At 36.2% G+C, this 23,355-nt stretch overlaps 2 protein-coding genes across 3 annotated transcripts in view; both read left to right on the top strand.

Annotated features, from left to right (window-relative positions):
- LOC105161164 overlaps positions 1–6,504 on the top strand; it is an 11,876-nt gene extending 5,372 nt beyond the window's left edge. For both annotated transcript variants that reach the window (XM_011078769.2, XM_020693079.1), the window contains exons 6-13: positions 212–289; positions 829–986; positions 1,624–1,792; positions 2,873–3,335; positions 3,544–3,927; positions 4,875–5,078; positions 5,967–6,100; positions 6,221–6,504. In XM_011078769.2, coding sequence (XP_011077071.1) covers positions 212–289; positions 829–986; positions 1,624–1,792; positions 2,873–3,335; positions 3,544–3,927; positions 4,875–5,078; positions 5,967–6,100; positions 6,221–6,395 — 1,765 coding nt within the window. In that variant the 3' untranslated portion in view covers positions 6,396–6,504. The remainder of the gene's footprint in view (positions 1–211; positions 290–828; positions 987–1,623; positions 1,793–2,872; positions 3,336–3,543; positions 3,928–4,874; positions 5,079–5,966; positions 6,101–6,220) is intronic.
- The window catches only part of LOC105161214 (protein ILITYHIA), a 28,210-nt gene continuing 12,984 nt past the window's right edge, over positions 8,130–23,355 (top strand). Inside the window, 28 exon segments of the mRNA XM_020693099.1 lie at positions 8,130–8,370; positions 9,912–10,297; positions 10,385–10,516; positions 10,629–11,010; positions 11,149–11,295; positions 11,507–11,691; positions 11,787–11,913; positions 12,057–12,130; positions 12,487–12,563; positions 12,980–13,016; positions 13,091–13,257; positions 15,473–15,656; positions 15,997–16,074; positions 16,519–16,638; positions 16,741–16,800; positions 18,360–18,485; positions 18,567–18,687; positions 18,801–18,970; positions 19,554–19,856; positions 19,941–20,057; positions 20,141–20,244; positions 20,279–20,402; positions 21,558–21,722; positions 21,800–21,976; positions 22,239–22,361; positions 22,576–22,656; positions 22,739–22,855; positions 23,306–23,353. Coding sequence (XP_020548758.1) covers positions 8,244–8,370; positions 9,912–10,297; positions 10,385–10,516; positions 10,629–11,010; positions 11,149–11,295; positions 11,507–11,691; positions 11,787–11,913; positions 12,057–12,130; positions 12,487–12,563; positions 12,980–13,016; positions 13,091–13,257; positions 15,473–15,656; positions 15,997–16,074; positions 16,519–16,638; positions 16,741–16,800; positions 18,360–18,485; positions 18,567–18,687; positions 18,801–18,970; positions 19,554–19,856; positions 19,941–20,057; positions 20,141–20,244; positions 20,279–20,402; positions 21,558–21,722; positions 21,800–21,976; positions 22,239–22,361; positions 22,576–22,656; positions 22,739–22,855; positions 23,306–23,353 — 4,059 coding nt within the window. The 5' untranslated portion in view covers positions 8,130–8,243.

Here is a 23,355-nt window from a genome sequence, read left to right as displayed (position 1 = left end):
TAAGAGAGTTGGTATAAGTGAAATATTTTCTTGGATGTTTCATGCCAACTTATTCTGGCAAATGATTCTGCTTCATAGTTGGTTGGAATTCGGATGTGATTGGCATGGTTGCTTGTAATATCTAAAAATATTTATAAATAATTTTCTTAGTTCCTTCATGTTTGCTTTTCAACAATATAGAAGGTGTTCAATTTTTAATATGATAATCTAGGGTTCAAGATGTTGCTGAATTACTTGGGATGATGGTTGAAGACTACAAGCGCTTGCAACCAAATGTGAGAACCTATGCGTAAGAATTTTTCTTCTTTTAGACTTCATTGCAGAAATGTGTTTCTTGCTTGAGTGATTTAACTGCCATTCCTTGTTTGGCATTGATTTTTTGATGATCTATCTTCACCCAGCAGCTATTTAGTATGTTCTTTGCCCGCCAATGAGACAATAGGATTAAAAATCCTGAATCAATTTTGAGGAGAATACTTACTTTTTGCTATACTTATATGTGAGACAAAAGTTTCTTTAACCTGTGTCCTTTAGGATAAAGAAATAAGCTGGAAGAAATTATATTTTAGGTTCAAAATGTTTTGGGATTTCCATGCAAATTATTTGAAGTAAACAACAAAAGGAAAAGAAATTTATGTGAATCATCAGATGAAGTGATAATGATATGTGCTCAAACTCAAGTTCTATATATATGTACCATTTATGTGCTAAATGAGCGGCAATCTGAAGCAGCGGCTAGAGTGGATCTCGCATCATGAATATTGGTTGTAGTGTAATCGGTTTGGCTGCTTCTGTATAGTGGATGATCGACTGAGTCTTCTTGTTCAGGTTGTTGGTGGAGTGCTTTACAAAGTATTGTGTAACAAAGGAAGCCATTCGGCATTTTCGTGCACTCAAATATTTTGAAGGTGGGACCAAAATTTTACATAATGAGGGACAATATGGAGATCCGCTTTCTTTATATCTTCGTGCATTATGTAGAGAAGGTACACACTCTCGCTCTCTCCTTTCTACTTTGTTTTGCTCCTCCCAATACTCCCTGAGAATTAACTTGTCTTTGTCACATTTTTTGGGACTAGATAGATATGACATCTGTGAGTTGACTTTTCAAATATATGGAAGCTATTAGCTAACATGGCATGTGAAAAGATTGGAAGCAACACCAAAGAAAAAAAAAAAAGAAAAAAGAGAGAATGAAATACAAAAAGAAATAAAAGGGAAGAATAAGATGATTTTACTGACTGAGAAAATGGGAGCTAATAGCTGCAATAACATCCATAGTGCTTTCAGTAGGTTTGTTTAGATTTTAGGTACATCCTGTATAGTTTTGTTTCTTAAGTCAATGGATGTCGGGAAAATCTTATTATCTTTTAGGACACTTTCCTGTTTGGATGCAATCAAGCAACTAAACATCATTACGCAAACATGCAGTTCATTAGCATTTAATCAATACTATCGCTTCCTCCAAATCTGACTTTGAATATTTATGCATCAAGTCTATGCTCAATGGTAGACCCTGAGTGTATCTGGAAAGGCCTCATATTCCTGTTGCTAATCGTTTCGACATTATCTTGAGAGAAGTTGATGAAACTTTTTCTAACTGATAATTACATTTCAAATCAGGAAGAATTGTTGAGTTACTAGAAGCTCTTGAAACCTTGTCAAAAGATAACCAACAAATCCCACCTAGAGCCATGATTTTGAGCAGGAAGTATCGCACACTAGTCAGCTCATGGATTGAACCTTTGCAAGAAGAAGCTGAACTTGGGCATGAAGTTGATTACATTGCCAGGTTTAATTCTTTCAAAGTATCAGTTATAGCATCATCACATAGCTGTCTCTATATCATTCTGAACTTTTTGTGTGCCTTTATATGTGATGTGCGAATACTCCATGAATATAAGGTAACTGCATAAATTTCTCTTTTGTTTCTTTATGCATGTTCAGCCAAAAAAGTCGGAGGGTCCTCCTTCTCTACTAGTGTATCTTTGTTTAAATTATGGTTGACTGTCTTGCTTTTTTTTTTTTTTGGATGTAAAGAATTTAGGACTTGCAATAAGAAGAACTCCAGTCACATATTATATTATTTCATAGATCCATTCAGTTCTGACCTAGATATTAGTAAAACGGCTGAAGTAAAGAATTAATACTGGCTATAAGAACAACTCCAGTCATATATTACATTATTTCAATAGACTCATTCTATTCCGACCTAGATATTGGTAAAATGACTCATTTGCTCTTATGCATCATAACTGTTAAGAGACAGCTTAATAAATACTTGGCATGTGAGTTGTCGACGTTGTGGATGTTTCTTCTTTTAGGAACAGTTTATTATTCATTCATTATTGTGAAACAATTATGAAAAGAGGAAGAAAGGAAGTAAATGGATTAGGTGAAATAAGAGGAACGGGGTACAAACAATGTTTACGTAAGCAGGTGATTATAAGTCTATGCAGGTTATTTCAGTGCACAAAAATAACATGAGTGCTTTAGACTTTGGTAGTGGTGTAAGCTTGATCTCTTTGTTTATCTTATTTGAAGAGCTCTTTATTTGGGGGATAGGGGGGTAGTATCATTTGTTACATTTTCAAAAAATTGACCACAAGGTGTGCTATTGTATTGGTAGATTCAGAATTCTGGATAACTATTATGTTATTGGACTGAACCTCCTTATCAGCATGCCCTGATTTGGTATAGGTTACTGATGCATCCGTCTTTCCACTACTTTTTATTATTTTGAATTACTCACTTTGTCTAGCCTTGTCTAATATTCCTAGTATAAGTCTAATAGTGGACATCGTTATGAAAAATTAAAATTGAAGAATTGTCATCAGCTTTGAGAAATATGATTGACTTAGCTGGACAACAGGTACATTGCAGAAGGTGGTCTTACAGGTGAACGCAAGCGATGGGTTCCACGTAGAGGAAAAACTCCTTTAGATCCTGATGCTGAAGGTTTTATATATTCCAATCCCATGGAAACCTCCTTCAAGCAACGATGTCTTGAAGAATGGAAAATACATCATCGGAAACTTTTGAAAACGTTACGGAATGAAGGACCTGCAGTGTTAGGGAATGTGTCTGAATCTGACTACATTAGAGTTGAGGAGAGATTGAAGAAAATCATCAAAGGTCCAGAACAAAGCTCCTTGAAACCCAAAGCCGCTAGTAAAATGATTGTATCAGAACTAAAAGAAGAACTGGAAGCTCAAGGTTTGCCGACTGATGGTACTAGAAATGTTCTCTATCAGCGTGTACAGAAAGCAAGGAGAATAAATCGTTCTAGAGGTCGGCCCCTTTGGGTTCCACCTGTGGAGGAAGAAGAAGAAGAGGTGAATCTTAGTATAAAGATTATCATGTATTTCTTTTTCTAGTCCAAATTTCTATTTTATTTAATACTTGCCTCCTCCCGTTTGATGCTTCTATAGTCATACATCTTTCCCAGTGTTCCCCTAATACAGCCAAATGCTCTTTGCTTGAGTTCTACATTCAAATTAAGATAAAAGTTTGTTGGCTAATAAAAAAAAAATTATTTCATAGGTTGATGAAGAATTGGATGAATTAATTTCACGGATTAAGTTGGAAGAAGGCAATACAGAGTTCTGGAGACGTCGTTTTCTTGGGGAAGGCCTGAATGAGAATCATAACAAACCATTGGAAGTAGAAGATTATGATGTTCTTGATGCCTCAGATGATGCTGACGTTGGTGATGATGTTGTGAAAGAGGCTGAGGATGATGAGGTCGACGAGGAGGACGAGGAAGTGGAACAAAATGAAAGCCAAGTAGGTGACAGGGTTAAAGATAAGGAAGCTGAAGCCGCGAAACCTCCTCAAATGATTGGAGTGCAATTGTTGAAAGACTCAGAGCACAGTTCAAGCTCATCAAGGAAATCAAAGAAAAAATCTTCTCGGGTATCAATGGAGGTAGAGAAGCTTATTCCTTTTCCCAATGTATCTCTAAATATACTTATACGGTTTATCTCTCGAAGTGGACCAACTGCACACCAAATGTATATGCTTAACCACACTTACGTCTATTGCTTAGCAAATTTCTGATTTCTTCAGTTTTCAAGATAGGAAAATACAAATATATGGGTATCTTGTGTGAGACTAGGGTTCTCTCTCGTGCCTGGCCTCTTTCACAATTGAAATCTAACCTTCTAACCTAACCTTCTGATTTTTGAACAGCTTTTTTGAAATTTAAGTTTTATATATATATATATGTATGTATTGATAAACTCCAATTGCCAGAAGAAAAAATTGGTAATGGACCATAGATCCAAACAGTTTGTTTGGATATCTCTAATGATGCCCACACTTGTCTGTCTGAAGTCCCTTCCTGACAAATAATGAATACAAAGAGCAACAGAATACCTTAATATCTACTTTAGCAGAGCTCCTTTACCACAGCAATAATAAATGGGCGACGACAGCCTTCTATAATGCCTTGAAGTTGGTTGAGACTGGTTCTGTTCATTTCTAAAAGAGTCTATAATCAGTGTGCGGAGATTGGTACTTGTAAAATTTGTTTCTTTTTTCAAGTTTATACCTCCTAGAATGCTGAATTTGGTGGTAGAGTGCTCCTTGAGTGACATTGCTGAGCCATTTAATCTTTTCTCTTCGAAACATAAGAAACTAGAGCACTTCTATACTATTATTTTACTGTTCTTTGTTTGGTCTATGATTTACTTGTGTGTGTACTCCCACCTGAAAAAAGAGATATCTTATACAGTACAATCAGTACCGTGGCCACACTGTAGAATATAAGTTGGTCCAGCATGATGTTGCCCATTTGACAATATTGCTGTGTATAATGATGTTATTTCAGAATTTTCATTTCTAATAAAATTTAGCTTGAACAATGAATGCAGGATGATGACGACGATGATTGGTTCCCTGAGGATATTCATGAAGCATTTAAAGAAATGAGGAAAAGGAAAGTGTTTGATGTATCAGACATGTATACAATAGCTGATGCTTGGGGTTGGACATGGGAGAAGGAATTCAAGAACAAAGCACCTAGAAAGTGGTCACAGGAGTGGGAAGTTGACTTGGCTATTAAAATAATGACAAAGGTAATATTATTCTTGTTGTCCATTATATATATGTATATACAATATTGTCCCACATAAAGGCTATTCTCATTGCTTGACGTGCTATTACATCTTGTGTTCTTTATTGTAGATTTTTAATAACTGGCTCATGTTCCTCTTTTCCTTCCCATACAAAGGTGTAACTTTTTTGTATTCCTCTTAGATTATCTAAGTTTTGATTATGAATTTAGGGGAAGTTTTGCATATCAAACAACTTAAAGAATATGCTTACCTGATTACAATTCTTATTGCTTCTCTCACAATATATTTTGGTAAAAATGTAAAGCAGTAGGCAATAGCAGGCGTAGATATTCCAACTGTTCCTAGTGTCATAACTGGATCTGCATGGTGATCCGCAGTTATATTGCCAATCTTCTCGTGTGTGTGCAGTGTGCTCCATAAATGTGAACTCTATAAATTTGCTCTCTTAGTGCTGGTGATAAGAATGAATTCTGGGTCGACCTACATATCACCAAAAGAGTCTCAGCAGTAAGAACAACATTCTTTTTGTGGTTTATGCTTTGTTTTTTCAGACAAATTGCAGAAAGAGAGGTGAAGTGTTCCACCACAATATAGATATCCACACTAGACTAAATTGTACATCTGGTTCTTACTTTGGAATTATAAATTTTATCTGATCATCTGATGGTATATAACAAAGAAACGGTGTGATATTATTTAAAACCTGCATCCAACTCCAAGTACTGCCCTCTCAAACCGTGTGATATTATTTAAATCCTGCATCCAACTCCAAGTACTGCCCAAGTGTTTTACAGTTTCAGGTTACTAGCGTCATATTGCTCTTCTCGTCTGATGATTACGGCACATACGGCATTTTTCCATAATTCATGTGAAGCTGATAACTTTCAGGTCATCGAATTGGGTGGAACACCAACGATTGGGGACTGTGCCATGGTACTTAGAGCTGCTATACGAGCTCCTATGCCGTCAGCTTTCTTACAGATTTTGCAGACAACACATCAGCTTGGTTATGTTTTTGGCAGGTGAATGATGAGGCTTTCAGTGGAATATTCTTCAACTTTTAATCAAATTATTCATACTGTAAAGAGCGAAAGTCTCATTTGAAACTATTGTTATTGACTTCTTATTGATGTTTGTTGCAGCCCGTTGTATGATGAGATCATCAGTTTGTGTCTAGATCTTGGGGAAATCGATGCAGCTATTGCCATTGTGACGGACTTGGAAACGAGCGGAATCAAAGTACCCGATGAAACACTTGACAGAGTCATTTCCGCTAGACAAGCAAATGAAAATCCAGTCAATGATGCATTACAGTAGTTTTCTCAGACAAATCTTCTTTCCTTTTCATGTTTGTATAGTGTAATTATTCCTTCATCATTCATGGACACAACAAATAGTACAAAGTGATGGTTCTTGACTTGACTTATCTGATGGTCTTGGGAAAGATCTTAAATTGAAACAACAAATCGACTATGGATTCTCCTGGTTACTACAGAATCTTAATTAATGTTGGAACATTTTGCAGCAAGGGGTTTCTAATCAACCAAACATAAAATTATACTTATTTTCAATAATCATCAACGCAATGTATTTTCGTTATTCAATCTATTTTGTTACTTATGAAACAGTTTTTAGGACTTTCTAAAATGGTTCTTGTTTCTTAAACTTTAATAATGAGTGTAAATTTGTAGCTATCTCTTACAACTTTTGAGATACTATATCAATAACTTAACTCTAATTCAATCAGAATGGTAAGTGGTTTATCTCAAATGGGTGTATGTTTAAGTATATCGAGCGTATGTAAAGACTACGATGAAAAAGTAGTAATATATAAGATTTTTGGTACAAAAATATTTCGTACATCGATTGATGACTAAGAATACTTTCTATTATAATCAACATATTGAAACTGACTCTGAATTTCAATATAAGATAAACCAAAGTAATTGAATAACAAAACTATCCTGATTAATATGGATAATTCGTGATTTGCGCCCTCGAATCATAGAAGGCTTGCACAATGCTATCTTAACTTATAAAAATAGCATTTTGCACCTTTTAGTTATATATTCATTGGCATCATGCACCCTCCATTCATTTCAGATCGCTTTTCTTTATGTCAAAATGAATATAAAGGATTTTTTTTCCTATCTTCCCTCCAAAACGAAGCATGAATATTAAAGGGTTTAATACTTATTATAGTTGGTCAATTAAATTACTTAATCTGTTGGATTTAATCATTACTATTTACTTAATTTCATTGGACATATTGATCAAATACCTAATTATATATACTGGTATTTAATTAAATTCTAAAGTACGAGGAATTACTAGAAAATTTATAGAAATATTAAAAAAATTAAGGAAAAGGTACGATAATCAGTGGTGATAAAGTGGTATTAGTTTATACCCTTTTCTTAATTACAACTCATTTTATAAAAAAAAATATATTCCTAGTAAAATAAATTTTATTTTCCCAATATAATATATATATGTCATATGAGATAATAAGCATCGCTAAAAAGTCTAATTTATATGTGTACATATATATATATATTCAAATGTTAGGTAGAAAAATGAAAGTAAGCAAATATAATTATGATTTATAACTTTTGCAAGTCTTATATTTGGACTCTTTCATTTATTTTGACATGAACAAAATTAGAACGATATTTCTTTATTATTGAATGAAAATACATTGATATTTATAAATCGATCAACATATTACTACTACAATATTCAATACGTAATATATAAATATTTCTAAATTACTCAATAAAAAACAAGATATTACTCTTCTAAATATCTATGTCGAACTAAAAAATTTCAAATAAATATTATTAATATCAAATATAATTTAACAATTACTATTAAAATAAAATAATATCTCGGAACTCAGCTTCATTAATTGAACTAGGTGGCAACTTATTCTTTAGAATTAAATACAAAAGTATTTTTTTTTGTTATAATTGTTCTCACGTCCCTCATTTCCTCATTATTTCACCTTTCCCCCCCAACACATTAACAACACTCTCAATATTCATTAACCAAAAAATTGCACTCCATTTGTGCCTCAATTTATATAAAACGTCCATTCAGACTTCACTCTGCATTTTGTCCACTCCTAAAACCCTAAATTAGAACCCCAAAAGCTCATCCACTCCAATGGCGTCCGACGCTACCAATCCAGTGGACTCGCTCATGGCTATTGCTCCCTCTATTTCTACGCCGTCCACCACCCGCCGCATTCAGATCTTCCGCCGCCAGATTCCCTCCATCCTCAACACTTCAGGTACCCTCGCTGATGGTCTCGGCCAACGCCAATGGATGCAATTTCACGCATATTGACACTCATGGTGTCTGAACTTTGCGTGCCATTTTGAATTTGGTCCCGGGTTCTGTTTGAAGGAATTGGGTTTTTTTCTTTTTTTTTGCGCTGTAGCCAAGTTTGTATTTTCTCCCCAATCTGTTTTTGGAAATTTGGAACTTCTCGTTCATGGGGGAATCACCGAATAGTGGTTGATCGAATACATATTAATGCAGGTTGATGGATAGGTACCCGTGTGTGGATTCCCTGTTTTTTTAGAAACATGTAATTCCATTCTTTGAATGTTATTCTATAGGTTATATAGCAATTAGTAACCATGTATTTTCTGAATTATAATTTATTTAACTAGTTTATTAATCTCTAGAATGTACAATTACTGTGACTAGTAAAAACAACTAAGTGGATTGATGTGTTTAAACTCCAGCCCACTTTTATCCATCCAGTTCTGCCCCACTACTACCTTATCTGTTTTCAACACAATAAAACTTTGTAGTAATAGCAACTGAAATTCTTGGACAGAATAATGCTTTATGAGGTTTGTATATTTGGGTTTTATGTAACTTTATAAAGTAAAGATGTAATGGGTATTGTATATTGTATTTGTTGGATCCTAGGCCTCTGCAAGCTAATCAACATTTGCTCATCCTTTGTTTGAACTTAAAGCCGCCCTCAACTCAGTCTTGAATTGGTTTTAAGTTCTAGTTAGCTTGGACTGGAAATTATCAAATTGGGATCATGAGCTTGCAGATGGTTTGAGCTTATTGATTGTCCTAAATATGGTAGAACTAAGGGTAGGGTTATCTGGACACTGCCTCTGATATATTTCTAGAAATTTTGAATGGTTGGATGGGAAGCTTTCAAATGTTAAATGATAATGTGTTTTCGCATAAATATAGCACTACCAAGTTTCTATCACTGTTTATGCTGAGATGCTGTGCTTGTTATAGACAATGTTGATATTTATTCATCTTTGAGGTTGATTTTTTAATCCATGCACGCGCCCCCAATGGGTTTCGAACCCAACACCTCAACTACGAAATATTGTGGTCCTCAACTATTTGGTGTCACCATTGGGGCTGGGAAACCATTGTAAACAGGGAAGTAGATTGCATGATTTGGCAGTCTGGTCGCTCTTACCACTTCGTTTACTGACCACCTAAATTCATGCTGGACTATGGAATTGGTGTTCTCATGATGTGATCTGCCATAACCAATGTGGATTAAAGAAAAAAGATCCCTAATGAAGTGTAATTGTGCACAAGTAGCAAAATTAGGCATTGCCTTGGAGCTCTTATGTTTTTAGTTTTTATCTTTGTGCATATGAACTTGCAAGGCTTCTATCTATAGGGAAATCTGTCATAACACTATTAACTTATTATAGAGGACGTCAAATTGTAGCTGCGCAGTGGTTCACATCATTGTTGGCATTTCCTTAAAAAGGATTTTGTTATGCCATTTCTGCATGTAAACATTAATGTTCAACTTTCTAACATGCAATTCTTCAGACTCTTCGCAGATGACAACCGAGTTTGTATCATTATTGGTTGATTTACTTTTCCAAACATTATCTATCTATGATGACCGTGGATCAAGGAAAGCCGTGGACGATGTTATTATTAAAGCTTTAAGTGAAGCTTTATTTTTGAAAAGTTTTGCAGCAAGCCTTGTACAGGCCATGGAAAGGCATTCAAAATTCCAATCCCTGACAGGATCTTACAGACTTCTGCAATGGTCTTGTCTCCTATTAATTTATAGTCAGTTTGCATCTTTATCAAAGAACGCATTGTGTAGAGTAGCCCAAGCACAGGCCTCCGTACTTCATATTGTCATGCAAGGACCATCCCGTTTGAAAAGGGCTTGCTCAAGAACCTTTTTCAGCTTGTTCACTAAGGTCTCATCTTTATTTTCTCTTCTTTTTTTCCCCCTGAAGTTTGTTCTAATTAATTTCCTGATATATAATGTGCATTTGCTGTTTCAGTCACCAGACATATACAAAACATACATGGAGGAATTGAAAGATGGAAGGATCCCATACAAAGATAGTCCAGAATTAATACATCTGATGCTTGATTATTTGAGCTCCAATCCTGCTTCATTTGATAAATGGAAGGTAAACTCTTCTTTTTCCATCTTATATGACATCAGTAGTAGTAAGCAATATCTTGCGTCTCCCTAAGGTTTTAGGATTTCAGTGTTCTTATTGCCTGGTGTTGTATCTACAGGACATATTTCTCGACATATATGTTAAAGCAGTTCTAAATGCAAGGGAGAAACCCACAAAGGCCCTCAGTGAAGCTTTCATTCCGCTATTTGCTCGACTGTCCCATGAAGATTTTAAGAACACTATACTTCCAACTTCTGTCAAGATGTTGAAACGAAATCCGGAACTTGTCCTTGAATCAATTGGAGTTCTTTTGGAATCTGCCAATCTTGATTTAAGTAAATATGCCATTGAGATTCTCTTGGTAGTATTAACACAAGCTAGGCATGCAGATGAAGGAAGAAGACTTGCTGCTTTAGCCATAGTTAGGTGCTTGAGCCAAAAGTCTAGCAGTCCTGATGCTGTGGAAGCTATGTTTAGTGCTATCAGATCTGTAATGGGAGGTTAGTGTTTTGAATGTATGTTCTTTTAACAAAATCAGTTACTTGTGGGACTGACCATAGTGACTTCTCCAATTTGCAATCAGCCAACTACCAGATATTTGGTTAATGATCTTCTCACAGATTTGGGGATATGAACAGGTTCAGAAGGCCGACTTACATTTCCATACCAGAGGGTTGGAATGATTAATGCATTGAGAGAAATTTCGGATGCTCCTGAAGGAAAATATTTCAGTAGCTTGTCACCAACTATATGTGGATTTCTGTTGTCCTGTTACAAGGATGATGGTAGGTTTTTGGCTTAAAATCTACTGATATCTGCATCTATACATATGCATGGCATGCATAAGATTGCTTGTTATGATATTACTCTGCTTGACTCAATTTGGTTTTAATTTTGGTAAGTACCTATTTTCAAGAAATAATATTATGCTCTCTGCCTGCCAGGGAAATACTGATTCTGTCCTTCTCCCTTTATCTTAAATCTGTTGACATGCAGGAAATGAAGAGGTGAAGCTTGCAACTTTGTCTTGTATTGCATCTTGGGCTGTAAAATCAGCAGATGCTATCTCCCCGGATTTGGTTACATTCTTTGCTTCTGGGCTCAAAGAGAAGGAAGCATTGAGAAGAGGTTGCCTTCGTTGCTTGCGATTGATATGCAAAAATACTGATGCAGTTCTACAGGTGAGGTTATATTTGGTTTGAGATCTGTATTCTTGACCTTGGCTGTTCCGAATATATTTTCACTATTTAGCTAACAGTTTATTTTCATACTCCAGATGTCAGCCTTATTGCTGCCTCTTCTCCAGCTAGTAAAAGCTGGATTTACTAAAGCAGCACAGAGATTGGATGGTATTTATTCACTTCTCTGTGTGGTGAAAATTGCTGCAGTTGATGTCAAAGCAGGTGCTTTTCCTGCTGGCTTCAATTTTGTGCACTAACCATTTTAGCATTGCTAGATTTCAGTCACTTTTTGGTTTACATGTGTGGTTCATGAGGTACAATTCCTTTCCAGTTCTCCTGTTTCTCATATCTTTAATTTCCTTTAGATGAAACTGTATCCAAGGAGAAGATTTGGCAGTTGATATTGCAGAATGAGCCTACAATTCTTCCAGTTTCCTTGGTTAGTGTCCCGTTTACGTTCTTCTTCTTATGATAATATTCAGCAACTTATTGCAACCATATTAGAGATGGATGATTCCTGCCTCTATATCATTCTGTAAGAGTAATAATCCTTGCAGCAATATTACAAAGTTCATTGAGAAGCAGATTAAAAGGCAACCTATAAACTTATTTGTTGAATAATTAATTTAATGATCTTTCCATACACCCAAAAGAGATCTAAGAAAGTCAAAAGCCGACAATTTGGCTGGTGATGTAGCATTATGTTTGCAGCTGTGAAGAGGCACGATTTAAGTCTTCCTTCAAATTTTTTGACCACCTTCATATCCGTGCGCTTATCCTGTTTTGCTTTTGCAGACATCTAAATTGTCAATTGAGGACTTGATGGCTTGCGTTGACCTTGTTGAGGTTCTTGTTGTTGATTACACTCAAAGGTTGTATTATTTAATATATGATAATATTGTGCATCTTGTTTGAGTTGGAGTTGCCGACTGTTCAGCTACTTCTTCCATTCTAATTAAAATGTTATTCTTTATTTGGTGTGTTATATATAGTAACATTTATCAAAGCATCTTTGCATCAACTTCTGAGTCTTCCCTTATATCTTTTCTCCGGAGAATCCGAGCGTTTGAACTAAAATCAGTTTCAGTCTCACTGAAAAGAAATGGATGGTTGTGCCTTCATCCTTGTAAAATCAACAAGAAGTTCTTCATATTTTGTGGGGTGAATATGTAGCCCTAAAGTCAAAATTTTCAAACCAAATGTAAATTGGAACCTACAGAAAATAACAAGTTGCAGTATAATCTGACAAAATGTAAGGCCTAATTGAATTAACCTGTGTGTGCTGCAGGCTCCTGGAGAATTTACCTACCAGAGCATTCATGCAGGTGATTAGCATGATATCACTTGGTTCTATGTTGCAATTATTTCTGGTTATTAATTATTTGCTGTTTTATCTCAGTTTATATTGTTTTTGCTTTGCCATCCAAATTGGGACATAAGGAAAGCAGCCCATGGCACTGCTAGGAAAATTCTTGTTGCATCTCCTCTATTATCTGAAGCTATTTTGCTCGAATTCTCAAGTTATCTCTCTGTTGTTGGAGAAAAAACTACTCTCCTTAAGATGAGGTAAACTCTATTGTTTATCAATCTTCTTCTTTTGCCTCAATTTTAGTCCTTTTGGTTCTTTTCAATGGGCAGATTACTGCAACTTTTCTGAGTCCTTTGGAAGAAAGATCTAAATCAACTTTTATGGTTATATTGATGTGAGCCTTCCCTGAAATGCGCTTGTGGCTTCCAATCAAAACCTCGTATGGAATCCTCATTCATTTTTCAGATCTGATGCAACTAACATCAATCTGGAGCGATAACTATTTGTTGTTTTGTGTTTCCGAAGGGGAGTACTATATTAACATTTTGTCGTTACTAGTAAAGGGGATGATAGAGGAGCTGGAGGACTTACTCAATCACATTATATGGTCTACTTTGCCCTAAACTGGGTTGTTTGGGGCTTATGGTACTCCTCGTTATCTTGTTATCCTTAATTAACAAATGTCAAAACTCCAAAGGACCTGCCTAAAAGTGATGGGAATGAAGCAAATGGAGTCCAGGAACCAATTTGTCAGTGTGAAAGTACTCAGTGGATGAGATGCTTGATCTATATTACCATGATGCAGTGGCTGGAAACTGAATAATTGTCGCCAATGTGCCTGTATCAGTAGGGGAGGAATCAACGATTTATATTTTGGTCTCATAGGGAGCATTCAACAGATCTGGTTTAAGTTTTTAACGTAAAAAGGGAGGAAAAAATTCAAACATTCGCTATAGAGCTATGTGCTAGGAGTCACGACACATGGGCTATTGAGGCACAGTGTTTTTTATGCTAACCGCATTCTTCCACTGGTGCTAGTTTGGAAGCCTGTTCTTCATACCCTTCTAGACTTAATAGTCACTAATGGTTCTTAGATTTTGCGGTTAAAAATGGATCTTGACTATAGTTTTGTTGGTACATATGTCACGCCCACTTGATTGTATCTTCTGAAAATTTGAAACTCAAAGTATGATTTATATTCTGTGAGTGGGTTGTTGGAGAAGTTTTCAATATATCTGGAACTTATCTCCTGCATGCGATTAGCTACACATTGTTTAGCTGCACCCCTGCCTTGCAGGTTGAGTAAGGTTTCCACTGTTCCGGTTGATGAACCTGCATGTTATCCATCATCTCTCTGCTCGGATTTAACGGATACTGCTTTCTGCATAGAAGTCTTTAGTTGTAAGTTGCCCAGAAATAAAAATACATAGGTTTGGTGTCTGAAGCGGTTGATAGGGAATGAACACCTGGTGATGGTTTGTCTGAACTGGTATGGGGTGCTGCAATCAGAACTCATGGTGATAGTTCTTTTCCTTTATATTTCAGAAAGGAGTGGGAGTTCTTACTTTATATATTCATTGGAAAGATAAAAGGACTAAAACCCTGAGGTTCGGAATGTAGATTTTTTTGGTTTATTTCATATGACAAGTTGATCATTAAAGAGCTGTTGGACGGGTGAACAAGGCAGCTGAAGTGGTTCAAAGGTAACATGTGGAGGTGCTTTGTTGAACTTATCTCATATCTGCCTTGAAGAACTGAGAGGCCTTGTGTGCATATTTTCTAATTAATATTATAAAGGACTTAAGGTTGATGGTAATGAGGATGGTGGTTTTGGGTTTGAGAATGAATGGTGGTCTAGGAAGGGGCTGTTGGTGCAATGGTTTGTGTATGAGGCTATCATGACTGAGCTAGCAGCCTAGCACAAAGGGTATGCTAATGAAAATTGGTGGTTATTCGGGTCAGAGATTATTTGTTTTGATTCAGTAGGATGCATGTTAAGGGTTGGAGCCATGTTCATAATGTAATGTCTGGCTTGATTAAGTATGCTGGGAAGGAAAGATTCTTGATATTTGAAGTTTCACTAAAAGGTGAAAACTATCGAGTTCAGTAATAAAATGGGTAAAATTTGGAATTTAGTAGCAAATGTTATCTATTTTTGGTCACTTCAATTCTTTGTTTTGCCTAATGGGCATTGAATTCACAAGTGGTGTTTGCCGGGTTGTTAGAAGTCTTTTTGTTTTGCAAGTTTTTCTTTTATGTCTCCAGTGGATTTTAATTGAGGCCTTAATTTTTATTTGGCAAGTTATGTTATTAAACAATTATGACTTTTTTGTTCTTGGAAATTGCTACATTGTTGATATCTTTTGATTTTTTCTGTACAATACAAGTGAAATGAATTTACTTTGGCTTCGCACATTGAGTTGCTTCCTTTTTCTTTTTCTTTTTGTTTTATTGAAATTATTTGGTATTCAGTGACACAGAAAATATGGTAGATTCTCAAGTTCCATTCCTTCCACCAGTTGAAGTTTTGGTGAAGGCTTTAGCTGTGATAGCATCTGCAGTGTCGGCTAGTGCCCCCGATGCTTGCATGCAGCTCCTGTTTTGCTCACATCATCCATATATTGTTGGGACAGGGAAAAAAGATGCAGTTTGGAAGGTATCTTTCTACTTCTCCTGATGAAAGCTATAATTTTCTTTGGTCTTATTTTGCTTCCTGGGATTCACAATCTGCTTCTGCAACAACTGAAAATACCACCAGCTCTATATCCACTATTTTTGCAATGAAATGATTGTTTCTCAATGGTTGATAGTAACAAACATGCATTTCCGAATTTGGAGCTAGAATTTTGCGGTTTTGTGCTTTCTAATCCCACGAGTAGGACTTATTAATTTTTTTAACATTAAGTGGTAGGATTAATAGTTTTTTCTCAATTAACATATGTGTACCTCATCCTTTTCACAATCATTCTGATGATTTTCTTTTGTTTTATTCTCAGAGGGTGCAAAAATGTCTGCAAAAGTTGGGCTTTGATGTGATTGGTCTTGTTACCTCTAATGTTGCTGAGTTATGCAAGGTGACTAGCATCTCCCACTGGAACTATTCATTGATTAGCTCTGTTAAAATAAATCTATTGGATATTTTTTGAGAGATCAATTGTGCACCTTTCCGATTGAAATGTGTTTTTCCCACCGTTGTCGGATTGCTGATATTGGAATCCTATTCTTTTAACCCTTTGTTTTACTGGTATCATGTTGGTACACCTTTATTTAGCCATCATCCTTATGCCCATTCTGCTGTGCAGAGTTGGCTTTAGTTATTCAGTGAATAAATTTTTCTCTAGTTTTTTGGTTGATAAATAACCTACCAATTCGCAATTACTCGTGCTTTTGTTGCAATGGAAACCTCCATTATGGTCCTTTAATTTCCATAAGTGAAGGAAGAGACAAGAATATTTTACTCATGAGACACTGCGAGATATTATATTAATTTTGTGTTTTAATTTCGTTTTGTAATGAAGAACTTATTAGGTTCGAAGGGACTGATGAGCTCTAATTACTTTGAACAAGAAGGGGCCATAAATTCCTTGTCAACATTGATGTCCATTATACCTGGAGATATATATGCACAGTTTGAAAAGGTTAGCCACGGCTTTTGTTTTCTTTGTCTTTTTGTGCTATTATTTTCAATGGTCACGGTTCAATGGGTTTATGTTGTACTCACTATGAAATTCCCTTTGCAGTATTTCATCAATCTCCCAGATCGTATTGCCCATGACACACTCTCAGAGACTGATATTCAGGTCTTATTTTATCCTGGACTGAGTAAAGATAATCTAGTTGTTTGTTCATTATGGTTGTGAGATTTATGGCTTCTTTATTATAGATGTTATTCGTCTTCTGATACAATTGGCATGCAATTCTGTATCTCCTAGATTCTCTGGCTATTTGTATACATGATATATAACCATTCACTTTGATCTGTTACATGCTTGAGTTTGGTTTCATTGGAGTTGCTAATTCTTGATTTGTTTAACTTGCTGAAGGGAGTATTACTACATTTCTGCTCCTATTGTCCTTGTTAAAATCTGGGTGGCTGCATCTGATCTTCAGTCAATTGTTCTTGTGTTGTTTTTATTTTTTTGTTGTTCTGGGTAATGGCTATCTTCAATTTCCTGAAAATTCTGTTAGTACTATTAGCCTTTGGATGTTATTGTACTATCTATGTGATTTAAGGCGTTACTCGTCTCACTAGTTGTTGCTTCACAAAGTTGTAAGACAGAGTTCACTGATAATTTTACTTTCTTGGTGGCTTTCCCAACTTGCACACTAGCATTCTCTTACTATGAGTTCATCCCGTCGTAAAAGTACTAGTGTGTTTCTTGGTTCCTGCTTGTGTACTTTCTTATGTTTTTGCAGTTGAATAAATCTGGCTTGTTGTTTGAAGCTTTAAAGTCTAAACCTACAGCACCAAGTAGCTCGTATCAGATCTGTCCAATCAATGTCTTTTGCACAGAATTAATGACCATAAATATTCAATTTTATTTGGGGATATGGAGAAACTTCTTATAATCTACTCTATCATGCTAAGAAACCCTTAAGGCTCTGAGACTGCTGATCATTACATTCTGCCTTGTTGGGTTATTAGATTTATTTGCTTATATAAATGGTCTCCAAATTTCATTTTTGTCTCATTTTCTTTTGCCTTTTGTCCTTCGATTTTCCAAGAGGTGTCGTGGAAAATAAATATGTTCTAGATGTAGTTTTCTGCATTAGTGATAGTGCTCTTTTGAGTTGACAATAATTATTAAAATTTTCCACTAGGGGTTTTACACATGACAGAGGGAGTGCGTCTAAACCTTGCTAGCATCTTCCTGCAATGGTTACTCATTATATTATTGGTTATCAGATCGAGCAAAGCTTGAATGGTTGCAAAGTATGTCTTAGTGTTCTGTTATCATGCATGAAAGGGTGAAGGAGACTGTTTGTCTGGGCATTGACAATGCCGATTAAGAGTCTTCGTCCTTTTTAAATTAACAGGCCATGATCATCTGTCATATGACTTGTATGCTGCTGCAATTAATCTGTTACTTTCGTCTGGTCTCTCATTAGGTGTGATTGTTGGTGATCTATTTTTGCATGGTTCAGAATTCTTTTGATCATTTTGCCTTGCCTTGGTAGTGTGAAGTTATGGTTGATCACTTTTTCATGAGCTTCAGTATCCTGTCTTGTTTTTTGTTCCTCACATCTATGAAGTTTGCCTTTCTTGTAATCTTCTTGTGTAAGGCCATTTCCAGGTGACTTGTTTTGTGTGCTTGACTGAAATGGACTCATCTTTGCTAGTTTTCTCTTTCCATTTCAGATATTTCGTACTCCTGAGGGAATGCTTTCAACTGAGCAAGGCGTTTATATTGCGGAGTCTGTTGTGTCCAAGAATGTTAGGCAAGCAAAAGGACGCTTCCGAGTTTATGGTAGTGATGACACCATGGTAATAGCACGTGAACTTGTCAGTGAGAAGTATTGAGATAGCTTATAATGTGTGTCCTAACCAGAAAGTTCATGGCTTCAGGACCAAGTTAGCTCTAATCACTCTGTTGTCAACTCAAATCATTCTACAAGGCGGGATGTACCCAATAAAGAAGTTGCTGGTGCTGGGAAAAAAGATGCTGGAAAATCAATGAAGAAAGCTGGCAAGTCTTTTACATATACTAATCTGGGATTGATGTCCCTCCCTTCCGCCGCCCCCCCCCCCCCCCCCTCCTTGGCTTATATGTCTTTGTTTCTCTTATTTTAATGTTAACAGAGAAGACAAAAACGGCGAAAGAAGAAGCTCGTGAGTTGCAGCTTAAAGAAGAGGGTCGTATTCGTGAAAAGGTCATGTCAATTCAGCAGAATATTTCTTTGACACTCAAAGCTTTGGGAGAAATGGCCATCGCTAATCCCATATTCACACATAGTCAGCTTCCTTCTTCGGTTAGTTTTCTTTCTTGTAGGATACAGTATTTCATTCGCATGTTTGGCTCTCACATTCATATACTTGTGGTAGTTGTCAGTAGTAGTTACCTAGTTGAGGATTATGTTGTCCTTTAGAAGATTTTGTTATTTTGTTCAGTAGTGTGCATGATTATGAGAGATTTTACAGATATCAAAGATGCTGCTGATTGTGGTATTGTTGTACAAATAATTTTCTTTCAAGATAATTTTCCCATCGTAGTTAACATGAAGGAAGGATATACTCTTTGGATTTGAGGGATCTACCTCTCACACCTTTAGGGCATCAAATACTGTGACAAGTGTTTGACACTTGTGGACATGCTTGCAACATGATTTGCTGCTTAGGGATTATCCAGGAAAAGACATTAAGGGCTTGGACATGCTAATTTGATATTGTGGGCGTAAATTTCTTCTATTATTTGCAAAATTGCTGTTGAAGTAATATATCTTCTATTATTCTTTTATCAATAAGCATGAGTTCACCGAGTTTGGCAGCTTTGAAGACAATATATCTGCTACTCATAATGAGGCTGACATTTTCCATGCTATCATCTATTTTCAGGTGAAGTATGTGAATCCTTTTCTTCGTTCCCCAATTGTTGGTGATGCTGCCTTTGAGGCATTGGTGAAGCTTTCAAAATGTACTATTGATCCTCTTAGCAATTGGGCCCTTGAGATTGCCACTGCTTTACGCCTGATTGCCACAGAAGAAACTAGTATCTTGTGGGAATTATTTCCATCTATTGGCGAAGAGGAGGACAATGGAACACCATCATTGGGACTCTTTGAACGTCTAGTCAGCGGCTTAACCAGTTCGTGCAAATCTGGACCTCTTCCAGTTGACTCTTTTACATTTATTTTTCCGGTAACTATTCTACTCTATTTCTGTCGACTCACTGATTTGACGCTTCAACAAACTACCATTTACGTTCATCAATTTTTTGTGCAGGTAATTGAGAGGATACTGCTTTCTCCCAAGAAGACAGGTCTTCATGATGCTGTTCTCCAGATCCTTTTCTTGCACATGGATCCTATTTTACCTTTACCAAGGATAAGAATGCTATCAGTTACGCACCTGATACTAACAGCAAATTGCACTTTGCCAGTTGATCTCTCCAGTTATTATTTTACTCATGCTATACTTTGCAGGTTTTGTACCATGTTCTGGGCGTTGTCCCTGCTTACCAAACATCTATTGGCCCAGCACTGAATGAGTTGTGCCTTGGTTTATTACCAGATGAAGTAGCCCCTGTATGGCTTTGTTTGTTGTTAGTGCACTTTTGCAACCTTTCTCATTGTTCCATTGAAGCCCATTTAATTTCGTATGCTCTTTGGTCAGGCCAATTGCTCAATTCCACAAAATGTTGAGGTTGCAACCAGCATATGGCTTGCTTTGCATGACATAGAGAAGGTGTAGAATCCTTTCTTTTCCCCAATTATATATTACTTGAGCTATGCTTATTTTTTGCTTATCTGTTCTATTCTTCACAACTGTGCCATATAGTGGACCACTCTGTGTTTCTTTCTGAAGTATTTCGCTCAATTGAAAATGTTTATCTTGATGTTTAAACTTTTTCCTTGTGTTTATATATCCACCGGATCTATGTTTCTTAAACTTGATGGCTCTTGTATTCATTTGGGCTTTGACTTGTTCAACTTCTCTTCCACTATCAAGAACCTGTTGTGGCAGAAGCTCTATGACGGATCTGAAATTTTTTTTGTGTTTCTTTTCTGTTTATTATAAAAATGTATTTTGCTGTTGATACCTGATGCATCTGTGCCTTAATTTGATAACTTGATGTCCCTTGTTTTTTATTTCATATTACCCTTTTTTTCAAAGGCATGTTGTTGATATTTTTTTTCCCTACTTATCTGACTTGTTCCTTGTGGTTTTTCATGGTTTCTTTATGGGAATGTTCAAAAATTCAATCTCAGGTATAATGATGCTAGTATAGTTTCACTGTGACGAACTAAGCTGACCCTATTTTCACTCTTAAACAATTTGATGGATTTTGTTCACTTTTACATGGTTCATGTTTACAAATTTTAATACCTACCATACTTGCTAAACAACAAAGGCAGAATAGTACTGTGGAAATCTTGTCATCATTTTGTTATTTTCTCAATTTTTCTTGTTGAATTTAGATAAATTGCTACAGCCACAAGCTTTATCCTTCCGTTGGATTGTTTTTGTAATGTGAGATGACTTGGATTATATACCTTAGCATTCACAATAGTGTTCCTTTTTGCTCCTGTCAGCCTGTTCTATGTGTCTAGAGATTATATGCACCTTTTGCTGGAGAAACTAGATTCCTGTGGTTCTGTTCTGTTGCCAGAGAAATTGAGAGAGGACAGGAGACAGAATAAAATATTTGGTTACTTGGTCTTAACTCAAATGATACGGGGGTGGGAATAATCACGATTTTATGGAAGATAATGGAGAACTTGGATAAACTTTATTTTGAAACTTATATTTCAATTTAATTTATGATCCTGGATGTCCAACTCATCTCGAAAGCTGAAAGAGCCCAAGCAAACTAAGTTTGTCATTCCTTTTCGCCTTCAGTCTGTTGCAGAAGTTGCTGAGGATGTATGGGATAGTTACCGTTATGACTTTGGTACCGACTACTCTGGACTCTTTGAAGCACTTTCACATGTTAACTACAATGTTCGAGTTGCTGCAGCAGAGGCACTTGCGGCTGCTTTGGATGAAAACCCTGACTCCATACAGGTAACATACTAATCGAACTTTGAAATGTGTGATTTGTAAACAATTAGTTTCACTTTTTCTGACCATGTGTCATTCAGGAATCCCTGTCAACTTTGTTTTCTTTATATCTTCGCGATGTTGGATTTGCTGAGGAGAATATTGATGCCGGTTGGCTTGGCAGACAAGGAATTGCTCTGGCTTTACTCTCTGTGGCAGATGTTCTTCGAACCAAAGATCTTCCTGTTGTGATGACCTTCCTGATATCACGAGCTTTGGTACCCATACTTGATGTCTTGCACACCTATGTTAATATCATTTAACTAAATCTGAATGCTCAACTTGATGTTCTTTCTTGAACTCCTTAGACTGGATATTGTGAAAACTATTTTCATGCAATCAGATGTGCAGTTTTTGATGGATTCGAGGAGGCACTTTCTTAGTTTTGCTATATAAATTTCCACTTTTACTTTTCTACAATTTCCTCTTCTTTTTGTGTCTGACTGAAATTGAACTTGGTGCATGAACTTCTACCTGCAGGCTGATCCCAATGCCGATGTTCGAGGAAGAATGGTTGATGCTGGTATTATGATTATTGACAAGCATGGAAGAGACAACGTTTCCTTGTTGTTTCCCATATTTGAGAATTACTTGAACAAAAAGGCAACTTCCCTCTCTAATGTTACCTGCTGGTTCTTACTTTTAAATCCTGATTTTATACTTGTAATATTGTCTCTATATATTATATTCCTGATCTAATTTTGAAAAATCTGCATTTCTTGGTTGCTATTATGTACATTTTGGACCTTCTGAGAGGTTGAGTTTACTAAATGAAACAGTATTTATTCCCTTACTTTCTTATCTATGAAACTTGCAGGCGTCAGATGAGGAAAAATACGATTTGGTGCGTGAAGGTGTGGTCATATTCACAGGAGCCCTGGCAAAGCATTTGTCAAAGGTCTGAGCCTTTCCTTATAAGCTGACTAACAGTGAAATGGATGTTTCACATGAAATTTCTGTTGATTTGTGTCATATTCCAGGGTGACCCTAAAGTTCATGCTGTTGTGGAGAAATTGTTGGATGTACTGAACACTCCTTCTGAGACTGTACAACGAGCAGTTTCTTCCTGCCTTTCACCATTAATGCAATCAAAGCAGGTATTCCGCTGGTTCCCTATAAGACTGAGACACTCTTTTCAAACTGCTTGTGCTTTTCTTGGGAACCATTTTTGAGTTCCTGATTTCTCTGCTTATAGTAAATTTTATATATCTTTAATCTGTTGTAGATTGTACCGATGTTCTTTGTGGTTTTGGATTAAGTGAATTTGTTTGTCCTATTTGTAACTTGGTTTCTGTGGACATAGCCAATTGAATCGGAGTCATGCTAACAAATTCTGATACTTTATGTGTATGGTACATGGACTTGTTAGCAATTAAAGTATGACAAATTTTTCCAACCTAAAGTGATCAGTCATTCTTACGGTTCCATGTGTTTGGATGGATTATCTCACTCTTATTCTAGTTGGCAAATTATATTCCACGTTAATGAGAGTGTTGGAGATAACTCAAAGAAAATATGCCTAAATTTTCTGGCACCTTATGCATCAGGAGGAAGCAGCAGCTCTTATTTCCAGACTTCTTGATCAGCTGATGAAGAG

Source organism: Sesamum indicum, linkage group LG4 (assembly GCF_000512975.1).
Source record: "Sesamum indicum cultivar Zhongzhi No. 13 linkage group LG4, S_indicum_v1.0, whole genome shotgun sequence".
In the NCBI taxonomy this organism is placed as follows: domain Eukaryota; kingdom Viridiplantae; phylum Streptophyta; class Magnoliopsida; order Lamiales; family Pedaliaceae; genus Sesamum; species Sesamum indicum.
Note: the sequence above shows the minus strand (reverse complement) of the source record. Positions and strands in the feature narration are given on the sequence as shown.